Below are 19,971 nucleotides of genomic sequence, written 5' to 3'. Positions count from 1 at the left end.
GGGGGAGGACGGAGTGGACGGTGTTCTGTGTCTGAGGGGCACCTGCTGTGTCCGTCCAGAGAAGGGTGTAAAACCCCCATAGTCCCCTCCCCTCAGGAATACCTCCCTGTCCCCAGGAGCCATGAGACCTTCAGAGCATGTAGGTATAATCTTTCTCCCTGTGTTTTCATTTGTCTTGTTGCTGTTGTTGTTAAGAGTCATTTAGCCGGTTCAGTCTCCTCGCTGTGCTGACATGGCTTGCTTTCTTATCCGGGTTCTCCCCAGACCTAAAGTAGCAACAGTTGTGGGCAGTAGGTTTTGGTTTTTGTTTTTCTGACCTTGAAGCCTGAAGGTTCCAGCTCTGTTGAGCTTTCATGAAAGTGTTTTCAAGGTTGGATAAAGAGCTCGCCACAGAGGGCCCTTAGGCTCCCCTGTGCGCTGTGACTGCCTGGTAGACTTCGTGATGAGTGTGCATCACCCAGCTTGTAGCAGTAAGGCTGGCTTTTGCATTTCCTCCTCCTAGACCCCATGCTAGTTGCAAACCAGAATGTTTGCAGTCCGGGTACAGCTCCGATGAACTCTGCCAGGCGTCATGAGGCCCCTGGCCCCGCAGTGTCGTGTTTTGCTGAAAACGCCTGTCGCTGGAGTTCTCTCAATCACGTGTTGCCTTCAGTGACAGCTGAAAGGAGTTGATGGTACTTGAATGCTTAGGTGTGGAAAAGTCACATTGTCCTGCACCTCCTGCATTTTTTAAAATTTACTTGTTATTGTTTAGATATTGTCAGAGGAAGAGTGAGCACAGCAGGGGGAGCGGCCGGCCATGAAGAAGCCGGTGGCGGCTCCTCACGGAGCAGGGAGCCCCATGTGGGGCTCAGTCCCAGGACCCCGAGATCATGACCTGAGCCAAAGGCAGACACTTCACCGACTGAGCCACCCGGGCGCCCCTGGACGTCCCCTTTCAGTGTGAAAGCTGTCATGGTTCAGTAGGTTCTTCTCTGTTAGTCATTCGAACAAAAACCCTTTCGTATGCAGAGCCCAGGGGTCCACAGACCTGCTCTAGAAAGGGCCATGTAGGAAGTATTTTAGGTTCCGTGGGCCCGTGTGTGTTGCCAGTTCCCCAGCTCAGAAGCAGTCACAAACGGTGTGTACACGGATGGCCCCTACTGGGTTCTAATCACACCTTATCTGTAAGCAGTGATATTTGAATTTCTTATCATTCTCATGAGTCCTGAAATGGTCTTTTGATCCACGTGCCCCCAACCCTTTAACTGCCTAACCCCCGTGCTCACGGGCTGTGGACCGCCAGCTGCCGTACTTTGTGATGGAGGATGAAAGCGCTCACGTAGGCAGAGTCTCCCCGCTGCTGACCGCTGTGGTTTTGGCCACCCTGAGGGCAGGAGTGTGTACAGCTAGCACCTGAAGGCATGTGTTTGGGGAAAGAGCATCGAGTGAGTCGGGCTGGGCTTTTTCAGCCTGTTGTCAGAGTTACTGTTTAAAATGCTGTGCTGGTGCCTCTCCCTCTCTCACTCCTGCCTCTCTGCCTACTTGTGATCTCTATTTTTTTTTAAGATTTTATCTATTTATTTATTTCACAGAGAGATCACAAGTAGGCAGAGCAGCAGGCAGGCGGTAGGGGGAAGCAGGCCCCCCGCCAAGCAGAGAGCCCAATACGGGGCTCAATCCCAGGACCCCAAGATCATGACCTGAGCTGAAAGCAGAGGCTTTAACCCACTGAGCCACCCAGGCGCCCTGATCTCTCTCTCTATTAAATTAAGGGGGAAAAAATCCAAAAAGGGGCACCTGAGTGGATCAGTGAGTTAAGCCTCTGCCTTCAGCTCAGGTCATGATCTCAGGGTCCTGGGATCAGCCCCGCATCGGGCTCTCTGCTCAGCGGGGAGCCTGCCTCTCCCTCTCTCACTCCTGGATGCCTGGGTGGTTCAGTCAGCGAGGTGTCTGCCTCTGGCTCAGGTCACGATCCCAGGGTCCTGGAGTCGAGTCTCACATCTGTCTGCTTCTCCCTCTCCCTCGGCCTGCCGCTCCCCCTGCTTGTGCTCTCTCTCTCGCTCTTTTTCTGTCAAATAAATAAAATCTTTTTACAATAAATTTTAAAAATAATAAAATGCTGTGGTGAGGTCCCCTGTCAGGTCCCAGGACCCTGTTCTGGGAAGAGTTCTGGGCGTCTGGATGTCTCGTGCGGGCCACCGGCATTCAGTGTGCTGCCGCGCTCATCTTCCCCGCCGCTGCTCGTCGATTCTAAAGCAGACCCCCCTGTGCTCCTTCCCTGCTAGCTCTTCGTCTCACGACCTGTCGGGCCCGTGGGAGCAGTCGAACCTGCAGCGAACCTCGGACCATTTCAGCTCACTCGGGAGTGTCGACAGCCTGGACCAGCCTTCCCACCACTACCCCTCCGGACGCCTGTCCGCGGCCAAGTCCAACAGCAGCATCGACCACCTGGGCGGCCAGAGCAAGCGGGACTCGGCCTACGGCTCCTTCTCCACCAGCTCCAGCACGCCTGACCACACCCTGCCCAAGGCCGACGCCTCCTCCACAGAGAACATCATCTACAAAGTGGGCCTCTGGGAGGCCTCCAAGCCAGGTGGCAGCCGGCAGGGCCAGGCTGCCAGCGATGCTCCGGGCCTGGAGGAGAGGCTCGGGTACTTCCCAGCCCGGGTCCCCTGTGACAGCCGCAAAAGCCCCAGGCCGGAGGACAGTCCTGAGGCCAAGCTGGCCACCGCCGGGAGGTCAAATTTTGGGCCGGTCTGGTATGTCCCTGAGAAGAAAAAAGCACCTTCGTCCCCTCCTCCGCCCCCTCCCCCTCTCCGCAGTGACAGCTTCGCAGCCACCAAGAGCCACGAGAAGACCCAGGGCCCTCCATTTTCAGAGGCGGCCAACGCACAGCACTTTCTGGGCCTGACCCGGGCCCAGCCCCGCAGCGACTGGAGAACAGAAGCTGCCGATCCGTGGAGGCCAGTGCATCCTAGTGGCAGGAGAGCCGTCGGGAGCTCGGACTGCGTGCCGGACGTCCCCCTGGACGGAGGGGTGCTGCCCTCCGACCACAGGGCCGGCGGCCTCCCAGGGGCCCCCGGCCGGCTGCAGGCCTCCCTGTCCAGCACGGATGTGCGCTTCCCGCCGTCTTCCCACGGCTGCCAGCACCCACGCCAGTACAGTGACGACAGCCCCTTCTCCCACGAGGGCCCCAGGGCCGCCACGTCGCTGAGGGAACAGCCCCGCCTGGCCATCCCCGGGGGCCGTTTCCAGGACGACAGCCCCCCTCAGGTCAGGTGGCCCAGTGCCACCAACCAGAAGGGGGACGGCGGCGGGCAGAGCCGCTACTACTGTGTGACCAGCAGACATTGCCTGCAGGGGAGCACACAGGCGGCATGGCTGCACGAGGAGGCCTGGCAGCCTGACGTGGTCCTGGGCGCCCCCGAGTACCCTGCCTCCCACCCGATGGGCCAGAGGCCCCGGTGCTCCCTGCTGCAGCCTGAGGTGGCCGCAGGCCCCCCCGAGAGAGACGGGAGTGACCCAGGGGACCGAGGGGCAGAGGGCCGCTCCGTAGCATGTGAGGACACAGAGGGAGCCAGGCCCGTGGCGAAGGCCGGAGCGAGGGGCTCTGCGGACGGCTTCGCATGGGCGGACGGCGAGAACAGCCAGATCTCCCGCCAGAAGACCCCCATGCTGCACTCGCTGACGCGGGAGGGGACGCGGCGGCCCGAGAACGGGCAGGAAACCCACACAGAGAGGCCGCCCCCGACAGATGCCCCCGGGGGCAAACCGACACGGAGGAGTGACCGGTTCGCCACCACCCTGAGGAACGAGATTCAGATGCGACGGGCCAGGCTACAGCAGAGCAAGAGCGCGGTGGCGCTAACCGGGGCAGGGGGCGTGGCGGGGGAGGCCGCCGGCTGGGGGACGCAGCACGGGGCTGCCACCAGCGCCACCCCAGAAGGGTCCTTCACAGGCACCTACAGAGACCACGTGAAGGAGGCCCAGGCCCGGGTGCTCAGGGCCACGTCGTTCAAGCGCCGTGACTTGGAGCCCAGCGCAGCCGATCCTTACGCAGGGTCACCGGAGCACCGGGCTGAGGACCACGGCGCCGGTCCGGACCCCGTCCCCCGCGTCTGGGAGGGGGGCCCGGCCAAGCCGTCCCCGTCCGGAGCAGGCGGGCCGCACGTTCCCCGCATCGGAGGCCGCAAGCGGTTCACACTGGAGCAGAAGCTGAAATCCTACTCCGAACCAGAGAAGATGAACGAGGTGGGGCTCTCGGGGCACGAGCGCCCTCAGCAGCACCCCGGGACGTCCGACGAGACACTGGGCACGTTCGCCGACCGATGGAAGTTCTTTGAGGAAACCAGCAGACCTGTTCAGCAGAGACCGGGGCCGAACCCAGCGCTCTGTGGTTTCCCGAAGGAGAGGCTGGAGAGGCCGCAGACAGCAGGCCGCGGGTACGAGGGTGCAGAGCCTTGGTTCCAGAAGCGGGCCCGCACCACCTCCTTTGGAGAGCACCCCAGTGGTCACGGAAAAGCGGGGAAGGTCGGAAAACCGGAACCGCCCAAGAGACTCGGGACGTTTGCTGAGTACCAAGCGTCTTGGCGGGAACAGAGGCCAGCTCTAGAAGGCAGGAGCTCCGGGCGGTACCACTCAGCCGACGACATCCTGGACGTGGGTCTGGAGCAACACGAGAGGCCGCAGTACGTTCACGGACGGTCCCGGTCATCGCCATCCACGGACCTCTACACGCAGGTAAGCCTCGGGCCGCAAGCGAGGGGGCTGTCCCCCGCCTGCCGTCCTAATCACTCAGAGAGGAGGCCCCGAAATAGAACGGCCCGAGTCAGTGTGACGTGTGCCCAGCGGTTTGAGCACCCATGTGCTGTAGCCCTTCCGGCGTGGCCCTGTGGGAAAGGTCCCTGGGGACAAGTCAGGACATTCGTGACCCCTGAAGGGCCATCTTGGCGTGCAACTCTCGAGTCCCTAGCCGTCTCCTCCTCTGTCACTACAGCTGTCTTTCCCCAGGTGAATGTGTCCCAGCCTTAACACTACGCAGAGAATTTGGGGGGGTCCTAGAAAATGGCTGCTTCTCCTCTGAACCAGAAAGTGGTACTTTGGTGAAGTGTAGGGCGGCCTGTCTTCAAGCCTTCGGACCATTTACAGTTTTTAGTGTTTGTTCTTTTCATTTTTTCAGGGTTTTTTTTTTTTTTTTTTCCAAATATTTTCAGAGATTGCTCCAGGGCCGATGTAAGTTAGCACGCGTGCATTAAACTGTTGCACTTTTCAGTCAGGTGAGAGTTCTGACGGTCAGGGGAACGTTAAGCTTGCTGGAACAGCGGAGTACTTGGAACAACGGAGTACTCGGAGCCATAGTCAGAGTCCGTGCCACGCGATCCCTCCCTTTCTCTGCCTGTTCCGCCTCTTTTTTTTTTTTTTTTAAGATTTTATTTATTTATTTGCCAGACAGAGATCACAAGTAGGCAGAGGCAGGCAGAGAGAGAGAGGAGGAAGCAGGCTCCCTGCTGAGCAGAGAGCCCGATGTGGGACTTGATCCCAGGACCCTGGGATCATGACCTGAGCTGAAGGCAGAGGCTTTAACCTACACTGAGCCACCCAGGCGCCACCCCCCTGTTCTGCCTCTTAAACCTATCTCTGTGTTTCAGAGAAAAGGTTTGCAGGGCGCGATGCGGTTTCTTTTCCCAAGAACAAGTCACGGGCCTAGGACGCGACAGTGTGTCTGTGTGTATAAGAAGGGTGGCCTATTTGTCCGTGGCACCCCTGAGCTGACAGGCCTACCACCACCGCCTGTGTGGCTCTCTGTCGTGGCTGGGTCCCAGCCCACGGCCCGCGAGGCCTGACCTCGGAGCCTCCCACGCTTGCTCAGGCCAGAGAGAAGAGCCCCGGACTCTGCCCAGGGCTAGGGCTTGGGGCTTTGCCGCAGCGAGCTGTCACCGGCTGTGTGCAGGCTGGTTTCTGTCTCGTTTCCGCTTGGGCCGGCTGTGTTGCGTGGCTCCACGGGCCTCCCTCCGGCTTCCCGCCCCCTGCCCGGGACAGACGTGGACGCGTGGTCTGGTGCATTCGTTTTGACAGACCGGTTTGGAGAGCTGAGCCGGCCGGCCCTGTGGCCGAGCGTCAGCACGGGACGGCAGGCTGCGTCACTGCCTTCGTGGTCCAGGCCCGCAGGGCAAACCCACAATGAGGGGGTTCGTAATAACAGACGTCGTACAGGAGGCGGCTTGGTGACTCGGTGTCTCACTGTGCTGCTCTTGGCAGGAAGCTGCCATCGGACCGCAGCAGCCCGTTGGGGACACTGGTGAGCGCAGAGAACGTTCCTCCGCAGTCTGGGCCGAGGAGGGACAGCCCCATCCGAGGTAGGTGAACTTTGGGTGTGGGGTTGCGGAGAGGACGTGTCGGGGGTGGCCTTCTTTGTGGCGGCTGGGCGCCAGTGAGCATGACGGGGCATGTTTGTGGCCAGAGCCGGACGGGCCGCCAGCAGCTGTGGATTGCGGCATGCTCGGTGCGGGCGGCGCATCCTAGGCAGAGCCCGCGGGCCGGCACCACTGCCGGGATCAGGTTCCCTGGGCCCGAACACCTTTGGGGCGTCCTCGGGGTGCAGAATGGCTGCTGGGTTTGCTGGACAGCGAGCTTCTTTATCTGGAGACGATGAGAACTCTGGTGTCGCGTGCGGGAATGGAACGCTTCCTGCAGACCGCGGGATCAGGGGTGTGCTGGGCCGCTCGGGCAACAGGTCCACGTTGGGAGTCACCCGGACGGGTTGTCAGGAAGGAACAAGCCAGGTTTTCTCAGCGGGGCTTCTTTTCAGCCTGAAAATAGAAACCAATTCCGTGGGGCCCTCGGAGGGTCAGAGCATCTTACGGAACGGTGGATGCCCGAGAGCAGGGCGCTTCCAGGCCGTGTGCTGTACGTAGTTCTAAAACGCAGCCAGTGTGGCTGTTCAGCTGTAGTGAGGATGGATGGATACGTGGATGGACAGACAGACTGTCATCTCGCCCTTGACACGCGTGAGGAGGGAGGGAGGGGAAAAGCGTAGATGCTCTAGGACCTGTGGGGTCCCCTTATTTTAGAAGGGCTGATAGAAGCATGGAAATAAATGTACACAGTTGGGTCAGTGGATTTTTCCGTTGCTTTGAAGAATGTCTAGTTATGGGTGTGATATTCAGAACCTCATAAGGTTCTGGTGCAGAAATATCCAATTTAGATGTTTGCTTTTAAGGGCCTTCTATAATGGGCTTTAGTTTCGTTGGGCTGTAAACTTGAGTGCTGTTGGCTGTAAGCGAGAGTATCCAGTCTTTACGCAGCCCTGCGGGACAAGAGTGGCATTTTGTGTAGGAGGTCCCTGCAGTTCACGGTCTGCGTGGCTGAGACCAAGCCTCCCCGGCTAAGAACGAACGCCGGGCGAATCATGCACCTACCGCATGCAGCCGTTTCTGAGAAACACAATCAGCACTTTATTCCCAGAGCTGCTGCGTGAGTCTGCGCCCAGCCCCAGCTGTCCCCGTCTCGCCCAGCCCGCTGCCCAGCGCTGCCACTGTCACGTCACGAGGGGGCTCAGAGCCCTCTCACTCGTGTGGATGCCGCGTGTGTCTGTGCACCTGCCCTGGGCACAGCCCTGCCACCGCGGGGGCGTAGCCCTTGCTGTGAACGGAGGCCTCCCGGGCAGCCGGCAGCAGCCCCGTGGGTGCATGCCGGTGCATGTGCGTGTGCATGCGTGTGCACGTGCTGTCAGCGGCACTGTCAGTAGCGACAGGCTCACGAGCAGCAGCAGGGGGACTACAGGCTTCCTGTATCCCAGCGCGTGCACGAGCTCTCCGAAGAAACTGGGACCGGAGCCTTCTGCTTTCGCGCTGCACAGCCGGCGATCTGTAGAATTGCGTGTGCATTCAGAGGGAGGTGAGGCTCCTTGAAATTCCAGAACAGAAAGCCATTTTCCGCTTTTCTCACAGAATGTTTGATTTCTCACGTATTGGTAACAAATCCTGTACCTAAAACATGAAATCTGGAAATAAAAGAAATGAAAATTCAGGTCAAGGACTGTCTCTTTGCCCACCGCAACCGAAAGCCTGTAATGCAAACATTTAAAGACGCCTGATGTTTTACATAAATTTAAAACAATGTAAATGTGTATAAAAAAATAGGAATTACTGAGGCACCTAATCAACTCAGTACGGTGTGCAATTCTTAATCTCCAGGTTGTGAATTTGAGCCCCATGCTGGACACAGAGATTACTAAAAAAATAAAATCTTTAAAAAAAAAAGGATTACTGATCTGATAAGTGGTACAGGATAGTGAATGGTTTTTGTTTTTGTTTTTGTTTTTTGAAAGATTTATTTATTTATTTGACAGAGATCACAAGTAGGCAGAGAGGCAAGCAGAGAGAGGGGGAAGCAGGCTCCCTGCTGAGCAGAGAGCCCGATGCAGGATGCAGGGCTCGAACCCAGGACCCTGAGATCATGACCTGAGCTGAAGGCAGAGGCTTTAACCCACTGAGCCGCCCAGGTGCCCCAGTGAATGTTTTTCATTGTAATCTGCTGAGACAACAGAATAGCATGGAGATAAGAGTTACCTGTCCATTCACATCACATGGAGAACATTTTTGTGAGGTTCAAGATTCTGTCCTGTGTGAAGATACGGAGGACAAAGGTTCTGCTCCCAAAGGACCTCACCATGTCAGAGGGAAGGCGAGACACCAGTACTTACCGTGAAAGTCATGACACATAATGAGAATTTTTGTAAAAAATTATGTGGTGCTTCCGAATCTTGGCGGAAAGACGGCGAGGTGACTTCTGCCTGAGTACTGGGCAAGACAGGTAGTGTCTGATCCGAGAGGAGGCCAAAGCCAGGAGAGCAGATCCCACTGCGTTTGCTTACTTATAACTTTTTCTGTGGCAAGCAGCCCCCTTTACCCACCCACCCCCGGCCTCACCCCCCAGCTTCTCCTGTTTTCTGCCAGGTTTTGCACCAGCTCTCTGAGCTTAGTCATGACCGGCGGGAGTCTGCTTCCTGCCAATTCCCCCTGCCCCGACTGGGGTACCTCATAAGCTGGATGGAGCAGCTTGCTCGGGCTGTCCTAACCAAATGCCTCAGACTAGGCAGCATCGACAATGGGAATTTATTTTCTCAGTCTTCTGGAGGCCAGAGCCTAAGATCAAGGGGCAAAGGGTCAGCGGCTTTGGTTTCTTCCAGGGCTTCTCTTCACAACTGGCACATCCCCACCTCCTTCTGGTGTCCTCGTGTGGCCTTCCCTTGGTGTGTCTCTGCCCAGTCTCTTGTAAGGACACCATTGAGACTGGATGAGGATTCACCCTGATGACTTCATTTTACCTTACTTATTACCTCGTTAATAACCCTGTCTCCAAATAGTCACATTCTGAGGTCCTGGGGATTAGGACTTCATCTTAGAAATTTTGGGGGGATTCAGTGACTCCATAACCCTGGGGAGAATCTCCTTTCTGCCTTATGCCTTGGAACCAGTGTGTCAGCTGCCTCGGTGCTTTTGGGAAGTGTCATCCTGTCATCGAGCTGCTGAGGTCACACCTGATGTGTGGGCATTTGAAACAAAAGGAAGAGGGAGGCTGCCATGCTCGAGTGTGGCTGGTGAAGAGGGGAGTTCAGCTAAACCTCTCTGGAGGGCTTTTGGGGGGCACATAACCAAGCCTTGCTGTTGCAGGCACCTTGTGAATCAGTGATTGCCCTGTTAAGCGTCCACCTTCTGAATATGTGGCCGTGGTGTGAGGAGGTGGGGACTCGGACACTCACCTGGGAGATGTATGCGTGCACCTCTCCTGCTTCTCACAGAGCCACCCCTACGCGGTCTGCTGGTCTTCCTGCCTGGATGGCTGCTAGAGCCTCCGAACAGAGCAGAGATGGCCATCCTGTCTTTGCTGCTCTGGCACCCCCTGTGCGGGGACTCCGATCTGAGCCACAGTTTCCCTGGTCACTTTGCTGCACAGGGCAAGGCTCACCTCCCCCTGGGCAACACATTGCTCTCTGAGGAGTTCTGCTTTGCCTCTCTGAGATCAAGTTAAAGCCTTCTTCATCCAAGCTTTCATCATCTCCAGGCTGGACCATGCCTGATACCTCCTTGCTGGTCTTGGAATAGAAATTAAATGATAATTGTCCCCATTCTCAAACAATGCAACAGCTTCTGGTTAGACGTGGAATAAAATGCAAGCGCCTGACCATGACCTGCAAGGCCCTTTGTGGCCCTCTTCGGGGCAGCCTTTATCATACTTTCCTTTTCCCATCCAGTCTCAGGACTCATTGCCACCTTTCCATCCCTTGAACAAGCCAAGTTCATTTCTCCCTCCGGGCCTGATGGTTATTTAAAGGCTGTTCTTGAAATACCACAGGCCTACCTCGCGATACCTACCTAGCAAATGGCAACTGGGTGTTCTTGCTCAGCTGGGGGAGAGGACCTTGTGTAAGCACAGTGACTGGAAGGTGGATGGACCAGTTGGCAAGCGGATGAATGGAGATATTTGTGGGTGGTGGTGGGTAGATGAATAGATGGATGGGTATCCGCCCAACAGCCCTTGGTTCAGTCCTTGGTTTTGGCAAATAATGATCCGTGTTGGTACATTCCATGTGCTGAACTTTTATGTAACAGTTTAGTTTACACAACAGCCAGGGAAATGGGCTTGTCTTTCTGTCCTGGCATAAATTCAGAATCAAGACAAACATGTCAACGTGCATTTATTTGGTAGTGGCCTTGTTTTCCAGCATCCTATTTTAAAGCTTGCAAGAAAGCTAAGTTGTGCTGTGGTCAATTCTTGCTCTCCAGTTTGAGAGTTCAGTGAGTACTGTGTTCAGGGAGGCTCTGGTAGACCAAGGGAGAAGGGAGATCTGGGGGTGGAGCGCGGTGGCTGTGGGTGCTGGCAGGTTCCATCTTCATAGCTGCCTTGCGGGCATTTCCACCCCCGCCTTTGGCAGCTGCTGCCAGCGGGCTGGCACTGACCTGCAGGCTTGTATCTTGTTGGGACAGATGAGCGAGGGGGAGGAGAGTGAGAATATATCCCGAACCGCAACAACATGTAAAATTGAATCCGTATGGAATCGAGCTCGTTAGGGAAGACGTGGTGCTTCAGTATAAAATTCATAAAGAAACTAACCCGTGGGGGGTCACCTTCCTGTATGTTTTCCCTCCGTGTGTGCAGAGGTGAATGCAAAGACGGATTTGTCAGTTAGGCAAGCTTCGTACAAGCAGATTTAAAAGTAAGAGAGACTGTCCAGCCAAACTCTGCCCCTCATTTGCGGCTTTCAGGAAGACATTTGCTTTTCCTGGCCCTCAATTAGCTAAGGGGCAATTGCAGCTTTCCATTCTGAACTGCTTGCTCGGCGGGGTAATTACGAAGGGAGCGCCGGTGCAGGCACAGACTAGGCGACACTCCCGCTGGGACGTTTTGCAGGGCGGAGCCAGCCTGAGGCAGAGCCCGCCTGGGAGGTGGTCGCGGTGCGACGAGTGCCAGTCGACCTGCCTGGGACCTCCCTCCGGCAGAGGAGGACAATGCCGGGCAGAGGTGGTGGGGGCCGGGGAGGGAGGAGGGGGTGTAACTGCAGTTCTCCCTGAGGCTGGGAGAGCCACGTGGCTTTACCAACCGCGGGATCGGGGCTAGAGCCCGAGCACACATTGGCTTCCAGGCTGCTCTGGCCTGGCGGCTTCACGTTATTTGGAAAGCGGCGTGTGTGGGTTACAGGGCTTGCGGCTGGGGCGGCTGGAGGGAGCCGGAGCCCGCACTGCAGGAAGAGGCGTGCGGGCGGAGAGGCCAGGCGGTACTCCCTGCGCCGAGCACTGGGGGGCGGCCCCGGGGGAGGGACGGAGACTCGAACTTCCGGGTTCCGGGTTCCGGCCTCTCCAAGAGCCGCAGGCGGAAGGCAACCTCGGCCGCCGGAACTGCGGCGCTCGCGTAACTTCCGGCGCTCCCCTGGGGAGACCGTGTAGCCCCGTGGGCAGCTGCGCCTGCGCCCGTGGTGGACGCCCGAGCTGGCGGGTCAGCCCCGGGACCGGACAGCAGGCCACGGCCGCCGCTTCCCAGATGGAGAGCCCTCCCGCAGCTGTCCTGGTGCATTAACCCTGCGCACGTTTACCCTTTATCTCCTCTGTCCACTTCACAGCTCTCTTCAGAGCTCAGGCCCTTGTCAGCCGGCCTTGGTTGAGTTTGCACGTAAAGAGACTCATCCGTGTTTCTGCCTTTCTCCAGAAATCCATCCAAACACACCGAGACCCGTCTCCTCTCCATTTTTCCAGCTGTGCTGCTCTCTCCTAGGCTGTATTTGAGGGCCGAGATGGCCCGGGAAGCACCCACTCACTCAGCCGTTCGGCTTTCCACACTCCTTAAATTGCTGCTGTTCATATCGTCAAAGGCATTGGCTAAGTCCGCTCTACGCCCTTTGAAGATAATCTTTGTTGCCTTTTGACTTTTGTGCGCTCTTCTGGTTGCTAGTGTAGTTAGGTGCTTTCCATCTTGGCTCAGGAACCAGGCTGTGAAGTATCCCGCCTCCAGTTCCTGTTCTTCTACTGGGACTGAATGTGGCGCTCTACCGACTATTAAGTTGGCTTTCTTAACATGAGTGGGTGAAGCCAAATGTGTAAAACCTCAGTGATCAACCCATGTTTGAAGTATATGCACATCTCAGGACGCCTAAGTGGAACTGTCCCTTAAGCTTCCAACTCTTGATTTTTTCTCAGGGTGTGATCTCAGAGTCCGGAGATCCAGGCCCCCTCCTGGGCTCACACTCAGTGTGGAAGCTGCTTGAGATTCTCCTTCTGTCTCTGCTCGTCCTGCTGGTGCTCTGTCTCTCTCAAATAAATAAATAAATTTTTTTTTAAGATTTTATTTATTTATTTGACTGACAGATCACAAGTAAGCAGAGAGGCAGGCAGAGAGAGGAGGAAGCAGGCTCCCTGCTGAGCAGAGAGCCCGATGTGGGGCTCCATCCCAGGACCCTGGGACCATGACCTGAGCGGAAGGCAGAGGCTTTAACCCGCTGAGCCACCCAGGCGCCCCTCAAATAAATAAATGAATCTTAAACATATGTACATCTTATCCATAAATTGTGTTCCCTCCCTTGCAGAAGGTACAGCCTATGAAAGGGCATGGCCGTGTCCTCCTAGGATGGTAATGAGACTAAGCATTGAGCAAAAGTGGACATTCTAGAATAATGGTAGACTGCAAACTTGCTTCACAGAGAGGGGCAAGGTTTGGGCAAACAAGGTCATCAGGGATGACCCAGTAGGCGGCTGAGTCCGTGCATTCCTTCTACACTTGCCTACCTCCAAGGCCACCTTCAGTATCTTGCATTTTTAGAAACTTTGGAAAGGAGGCACCAGATGCAGGCAGCTACTTTGGGGCCAGGGGAAGGCAGCTTAATTGCAACAAGGTTTTCTTTTGTTCTTTTTCCTTTGTTGGTGTTTATTTTTATGTTAGAACTCTGAAATCATTGTGTGTGCTGAAGACCATCAGGGAGTGTCAGGCCCACTGATGCTGAGCTCCCTCACAAGGTGCCTGTGAGGACTGGACAGCCGGACAGCCACCTGGTTCTCTGTTCTACCTTCTCCCCCTTAAAATCCACAGGCTTGTAGATACCTGTACACAGGGCTACAGTGGTTCGTCTTTGTCTGTGAGGTTACTCTAAATTACTTACCTTTTTTTATGGGATTGTAATGATTTATTTAATAGTAAGACTCACATAACCTAAAATTTACTATTTGAATGTGTATCATTGAGTGACACTTAGTATATTCGTGTTAGGCAGCCATCACTACTATGTAGTTCCAGAACATTTTGTCACCCCAAAAGAAAACCACCTACCCACTGAGCAGGAATTCTTGAACTGACTTGACTTTCTTTAACTTGAAAGATAACTTGAAGTGGTTTTCTCTGTGCAGCAAGAATATGCCTTACTCAAACACGGTCGCCATCAGTTGGATGGGAGATGGATGTTTGGCTATCAGAACTCATTTCCCAGACTCAAAGTATTATGTGGTTGTCAGATTCTTGCAGCTAGTCCCAAGTCAATTTAACACATAAATTTGCTGACGGTCCACACATCTGAATTAAAAAAGGAAAACAGGTCTGCAAGTCACCTGTTGCCCTTAAGCAATCTAAAGTGCATCCAAATATTTCTTTTTTTTTTTTTTAAGGATTTTATTTATTTATTTGACAGAGAGAGAGATCACAAGTAGGCAGAACAGCAGGTAAAGAGAGAGGGGAAAGCGGGTTCTCTGCTGAGCAGAGAGCCTGATGTAGGACTCGATCCCAGGACCCTGAGATCATGACCTGAGCCAAAGGCAGAGTTAACCCACTGAGCCACCCAGGTGCCCTGCATCCAAATATTTCTAAATCTTTGTTAAACCCCCACGTCCCCCAAGAATTCATAGAAGACAGCACAGAGCCAGGAGCATGTCTTATGTCTGTGCCCACACCCCCATCCCTAGTAGCGCTCTTTCCTCCCACTCCCAGTACAGAAACCATCACCACCTCCACCAGGATTCAGAGGAAGGGAAGATGAAGGAGGACGCGGGCATGGATTGCGGCAGTGGTAGCCTGAGAATTCTCTCTAGTTCAAGTTTTCTCAAACAGCATTTGCAGCATATTCTTGGGAATATGCATGTTGTCCTCGTGAGTGTAATTTTCCGTCTTTGTTTCCATATTAACCCTTAAGTTTATAACAGGATATTTTGATGGTTTGCAAGACCACACCTGGTACGTGCGGCAGTGTCTCATTGCCAGCGCTAATAACATCGCTGTCCCCGGCTAAGAGGAAAGGATTTGTCCACACTCTCACGCAAACCAAGCTCTGTCTCTAGATGAGGGAAGAGACAGCCAGGTGCCAGTCTCTCAGAGCTCTGTGTCCTGTCTTTAGAAGAAGAGGGATGGATGAAATTAGTCCTTCTGTGGCATCTGGGAAACTGCAGTAGCTGAGATTGGGGACCGCAGGAGAAACAGCTCGTTCCCAGGAAAACCCCGTCACTTGTCACGTTAAACATTTGCTTTATGGTTTTGTTCTTATATAATTGTAAGTGTGTTTTGTATTTCCTAGCCTAAGAGATGTGAAAATAAGGAAAATAAAATGTTTTGTATTTAGACATATTTCACAATACAGTAAAAAATAAAGCCATACACTGCATGATTCCGTATGTAGGCAGAATCTATAGAGACAGAAAGTAGTTTCATTTGCCAAGAATTAAGGGTTGGGGGGAATGGGAATGACTGCTAGAGTTTGGTATGGAGTTTCTTTGGGGGGGTGATGAAAATATTCTGGAATTAGATAGTACTGATGGTTGCATAACTGGTGAATATACTAAAAATTACTGAATTTTGTATACTTTCATAGGGTAATTTTATGGTATGCAGTACCATAATAATGGTACCAGTTTTTGTTTTATTTTTTTAAGATTTTGTTTATTTATTTGACAGACAGAGATCACAAGTGGAGGGAGAGGAGAAAGCAGGCTCCCTGCCGAGCAGAGAGCCCCATGCAGGGCTCGATCCCAGGACCCTGGGACCATGACCTGAGCCGAAGGCAGAGGTTCTAACTCACTGAGCCACCCAAGCATCTCTTAAAGATTTTTATTTATTTGACAGAAACACGTATCCCTGTCTTTGACATGGACTATTTGTGCGCTTGAAGAATTCCACAAATAAAAAGGGAACAGAACAAGATAAGTACCCTAGCACTTCCATTCCAGAAGATCTCTGTCCCCCAGCCTCTCAGGTAGTCTTGGTCAAACCTTAAGCCCTTCCCGAATCTCTTCACCTAACGTGGCATGCCAGACTTTATAGCCTGAGGGTGCCTTCCCTACCCCACGCCACCACTGCAAGGCGGAACATCACAAAGGAGCTGTGGTCAGAACTCTCTACTCCCACGCTGTGAAGGAGCCACGGCCACGCCTAGTTGGGTGGACAGAGTAAACTCCTGAAGTCCGACTGCCGCCCCGGAGACAAGTAAAACAAAGACAAGAGAAATGGATCTTATTTTTGCAAGAGAATCATAAAAAGCCTCTCTATGGGGCGCCTGGGTGTCTCAGGTCGTGATCCCAGAGTCCTGGGCTCGAGCCCCGCATCAGGCTCTCTGCTCGCAGGGAGCCTGCTTCCTCCTCTCTCTCTCTCTGCCTGCCTCTCTGCCTACTTGTGATCTCTGTCTGTCAAATAAATAATATACTTGACAAGTATTTCTTTTGTTTTTTTAATACTTATTTTTTTTATTTGACAGAGATCACAAGTAGGCAGAGAGGCAAGTGGAAGCAGGCTCCCTGCTGAGCAGAGACACACACCCCCCCCATACGGGGCTGGATCCCAGGACAGCAGGACCATGACCTGAGCCGAAGGCAGAAGCTTTAACCCACTGAGCCACCCAGGCGCCCCTAAACATAGCTTTTTTTAAAAAGCTTACTTATTTTTTTTATAAAGCTGTTCTTTTTTAATTTTTATTAATTTTTGAAGATATTATTTATTTATTTGACAGAGAGAGAGGGATCACAAGTAGGCAGAGAGGCAGGCAGAGAACGAGATCACAAGTAGGCAGGCAGGAAGAAAGGGGGAAGCAGGTTCCCTGCCGAGCAGGGAGCCCGATGTGGGGCTCAATGCCAGGACCCCAGGACCATGACCTGAGCCGAAGGCAGAGGCTTTAACCCACTAAGCCACTGAGGCACCCCTATGACAAGTATTTCTAATGTAAAGTCTCCAAAGCATTAAAATAGCACAAGCAATGTAAATGAGTGTCTTAGATCCCCTGATAATTATGCCTACTGTAGTAAACATGGGTGTATGAAAACCCAAATTACTAATCTGAGTGTTGTAAAAGTGCTTTCTCTTTGGAAATAATACACTGAGGGCATTCTTTAAAAGTCCTCAAGCACAGGCAGCCCGAGGTGTTGTTTCCCAGTACCTTCTGTAATCAAAGTACCCAGTACTGCGTGCAGCGGATGGCTGGGTGTAGGCCTGGGTGGAGGATATACAGAATGAGCCTGGAACATCTTGTAATGCCAAAAAGTAAGGAAGAACTAAACCAAACGAGCCCAACAATAAGGCTATGTCAAAGGGACTCAGAGCTTCCTGTGACCGGAGTTGAAACAGGTGCAACAAAAAAATAAGTAGTGTTAGATTGTAAGCCTGTGTATAAATTAAATATTCCTGAGTCCATACTGATCTACATGTATGATCGAATAAATAAGTGGAAAGAAAAGAGACAAAAAAATTCCAGATAATCTGTGTAGATCCTCTGCCTTCATGGAGGTGTATGGGTAACCTCCTTCCAAAGAGGGCAGAGTGGCAAGGAGGAGGGAGAGAAGGAGCTGATGATGGAGAGACTGACCGAGGCTAACCCCTGCCAGGTGATGCACGGAGAGTAGCTGCATTGACAGCCTGACCTTTGAGATCCTATGAGAATGGCACTTTTTACCTTTGTGATTTCCCCAAAATCTGTAATCATACAGATATATGGTTATAAATCTATAATCTGACCAAATCTATAATCCTGACCAAAACATCAGACTAATCCCAGTCGAGAGACATTCTGCAGTGCCCGACAGTGCTCCTCAGCATTGTCAAGGGCATCAAGAACAAGGAAATTCTGGGAAGCTGTTCCTTAGGGGAAGCCAAGGAGATGTGACAACTAAATGTAATGTTCCCTTGACAGGGTCCTGGAACAGAAGAAGGACATTAAGTAAAAAAAATATCTGAATCAAGTGTGGACTTTAGTGAATATTAATATCCCCAGATTGGCTCATTAATTGTAACAAATGTTACCACACTAAGGTGTAAGGTGTTAACTATCGGGGAGACCAGGTGTTGGCTATAATCAGAACTTCCTTCTTGTAATTTTTCTGTAAATCTGAAAACATTCTAAAATGAAGTACTCATTTAAAATTGTAATTTTAATCCCAGGGTACTGGGATTGAGCCCCGCATCAGGCTTTCTGCTCAGCGGGGAGCCTGCTTTCCCCCTTCTCTCTGCCTGCTGCTCTGCCTACTTGTGATCTGTCTCTCTGTGTCAAATAAATAAATAAAATCTTTAAAAAATAATAGGGTGCCTTCATGGCTCAGTGAGTTAAACCTCTGCCTTTGGCTCAGGTCATGATCTCAGGGTCTGGGGATCGAGCCCCACATGGGACTCTCTGCTCAGCAGGGAGCCTGCTTCTGCCTCCACCTGCCTCTCTGCCTACTTGTGATCGATCTCTCTCTCTCTCTGTGTGAAATAAATAAATAAATTCTTTTAAAAATCATAATAAATAAAAATTGTAATTTTTTGAGATTTTTATTTTTTTTTTAAGATTTTATTTATTTATTTGACAAACAGATCATAAGTAGGCCGATCCCAGGATCCTGAGATCATGACCCAAGCCGAAGGCAGAGGCTTAAACCACTGAGCCACCCAGGTGCCCCGAGATTTTATTTTTAAATAATTTCTACACCCAGCGTGGGGCTTGAACTCAGAATCGTGAGATCAAGAGTCCCATCTCTACTGACTGAGCCTGCCAGGTGCCCCTAAAATCATATTCTTACAATGCATGTTGAGTTATTCAGTCTGTAAATAGCAGGAACATGCCTTTTGAGCAGTGAGTGTGGTGAAATACCTAATCAGCTATCAGATTCTTACCTGATGTGTGTTATGTGGATGACCTTAACCCTGCACTAAGGGTTAAGGTCACCGAGATGGCCCGGGGCAGATGGTGCCCTTTCTTAGGAGGAGGATTGTGTCCTTAGTGGAGTAATCAGTGGAGATGAGAAGTCGTAGGAAGAATGTAAGCTTTGGGGTTGAAGACACAGGTTCAAATTCTCATTCTTCTTTTCACTGTGATTGCATCAGGCTACCTAAGTTAATAACCTCATGTCCCCGGCTGACGAGATACCATAGCAACCTTCCTTGCAGACTGCTCTAAGTGCTGACTGGGTATAACATTCAAGCGCGGTGCTTAAGATCAAGCAGGTGTGGAAAAAAAGGAAAAGTCGCTCTTATAAATAGAGCCGTAATCTAGGACATACTGCAGGGTAGCCTGTGTCACTTGATTAAATGAGCAAGGCTCGGAAATCATGAATTCAGAAGAGGCTGACAGAAGAAGGTTGAAAAGAGAAAACCGGTTCTGAAGGGTAAGCACAAGACGGGGAGGGCTCGGGGCTCTCAGTATGGGAAGGGGCTGTTAGGGACAGCGGTAGGGGGGTGCTTTCCGCTTGGGGGTGGCACTGAGGTCTTGGGCTGCTTTAGGAAGGGAGGTGGAGGGCAGGGACTTTAAATACGGATCATTGTGAAGTGACAGGCTGGTAAGTCACAGTCAGCCTGTGACTTCTTTGTCTTCCTCACTGAATGCTTTGCACACAGTAAAACTTCCGGAAATACTTTGTTAGTTGTTTGCTGGATTACGTTCCCAGTGAGTGTGTAATAAACCCAAGAGGACAAATAGGATACAGATAGATATAAATTAGGCTATTCAGTGGGACTTTTTTTCTTTCATTGTTCCATCTGATTTTATAATGGTTGGATTGAACTGTGTATCACACATACTATGTGATTAGCATAGTTAAATAGTAAAGCTGCGTGAAATGTGTTCTGTGGGCTTTCCTCTATTTTCCCCTTTTTTAAAGTATAAGGAGGAAGACACCCAAGGCTTTTGGGGTTTTAAAAAGGGCAAGTCTTTCTGGGGTCTGGGAATGTTCACCCTGAGGTCAGGAGGAGTTGTTTGAGTCTCGGAGGTTAGAGTTGACGGAGCCTGCGTGAACTTGTCCATCACGAGGCGGCAGGCACAGACAGGCCAGCTGCTGTGAGCGTGGCTTTGAGACTCCTCTGTGCCGGAGGCAGCTAGACCCAGGGGCTGCGGCAGAGCTCGGCTGCCGGTCCCTGGAGGAGGCGGACCGCGGCGTTCACGGCCCACCACCACCCAGACGGCAGTGAGCGGGGAGCCGGTAAGCACCTCCTGCATTTGTTCGTAAGGCAGCTCACCCAGGATGGGACTGTCGGCCAGCCCAGCGTTTGTAGTTAGAGCGTTTC

The 19,971-nt window shown here is 52.7% G+C and overlaps 1 protein-coding gene across 2 annotated transcripts in view; it reads left to right on the top strand.

Moving 5' to 3' along the window:
• SHROOM2 (shroom family member 2) overlaps positions 1–19,971 on the top strand; it is a 133,390-nt gene that overhangs the window by 78,068 nt on the left and 35,351 nt on the right. For both annotated transcript variants that reach the window (XM_082717127.1, XM_082717126.1), the window contains exons 4-5: positions 2,268–4,722; positions 6,241–6,338. In XM_082717127.1, the coding sequence (XP_082573253.1) occupies positions 2,268–4,722; positions 6,241–6,338 (2,553 nt within the window). The remainder of the gene's footprint in view (positions 1–2,267; positions 4,723–6,240; positions 6,339–19,971) is intronic.

Source organism: Mustela nivalis (assembly GCF_964662115.1).
Source record: "Mustela nivalis genome assembly, chromosome: X".
Taxonomy (NCBI): domain Eukaryota; kingdom Metazoa; phylum Chordata; class Mammalia; order Carnivora; family Mustelidae; genus Mustela; species Mustela nivalis.
This window is presented reverse-complemented; position numbering and strand designations above follow the sequence as displayed.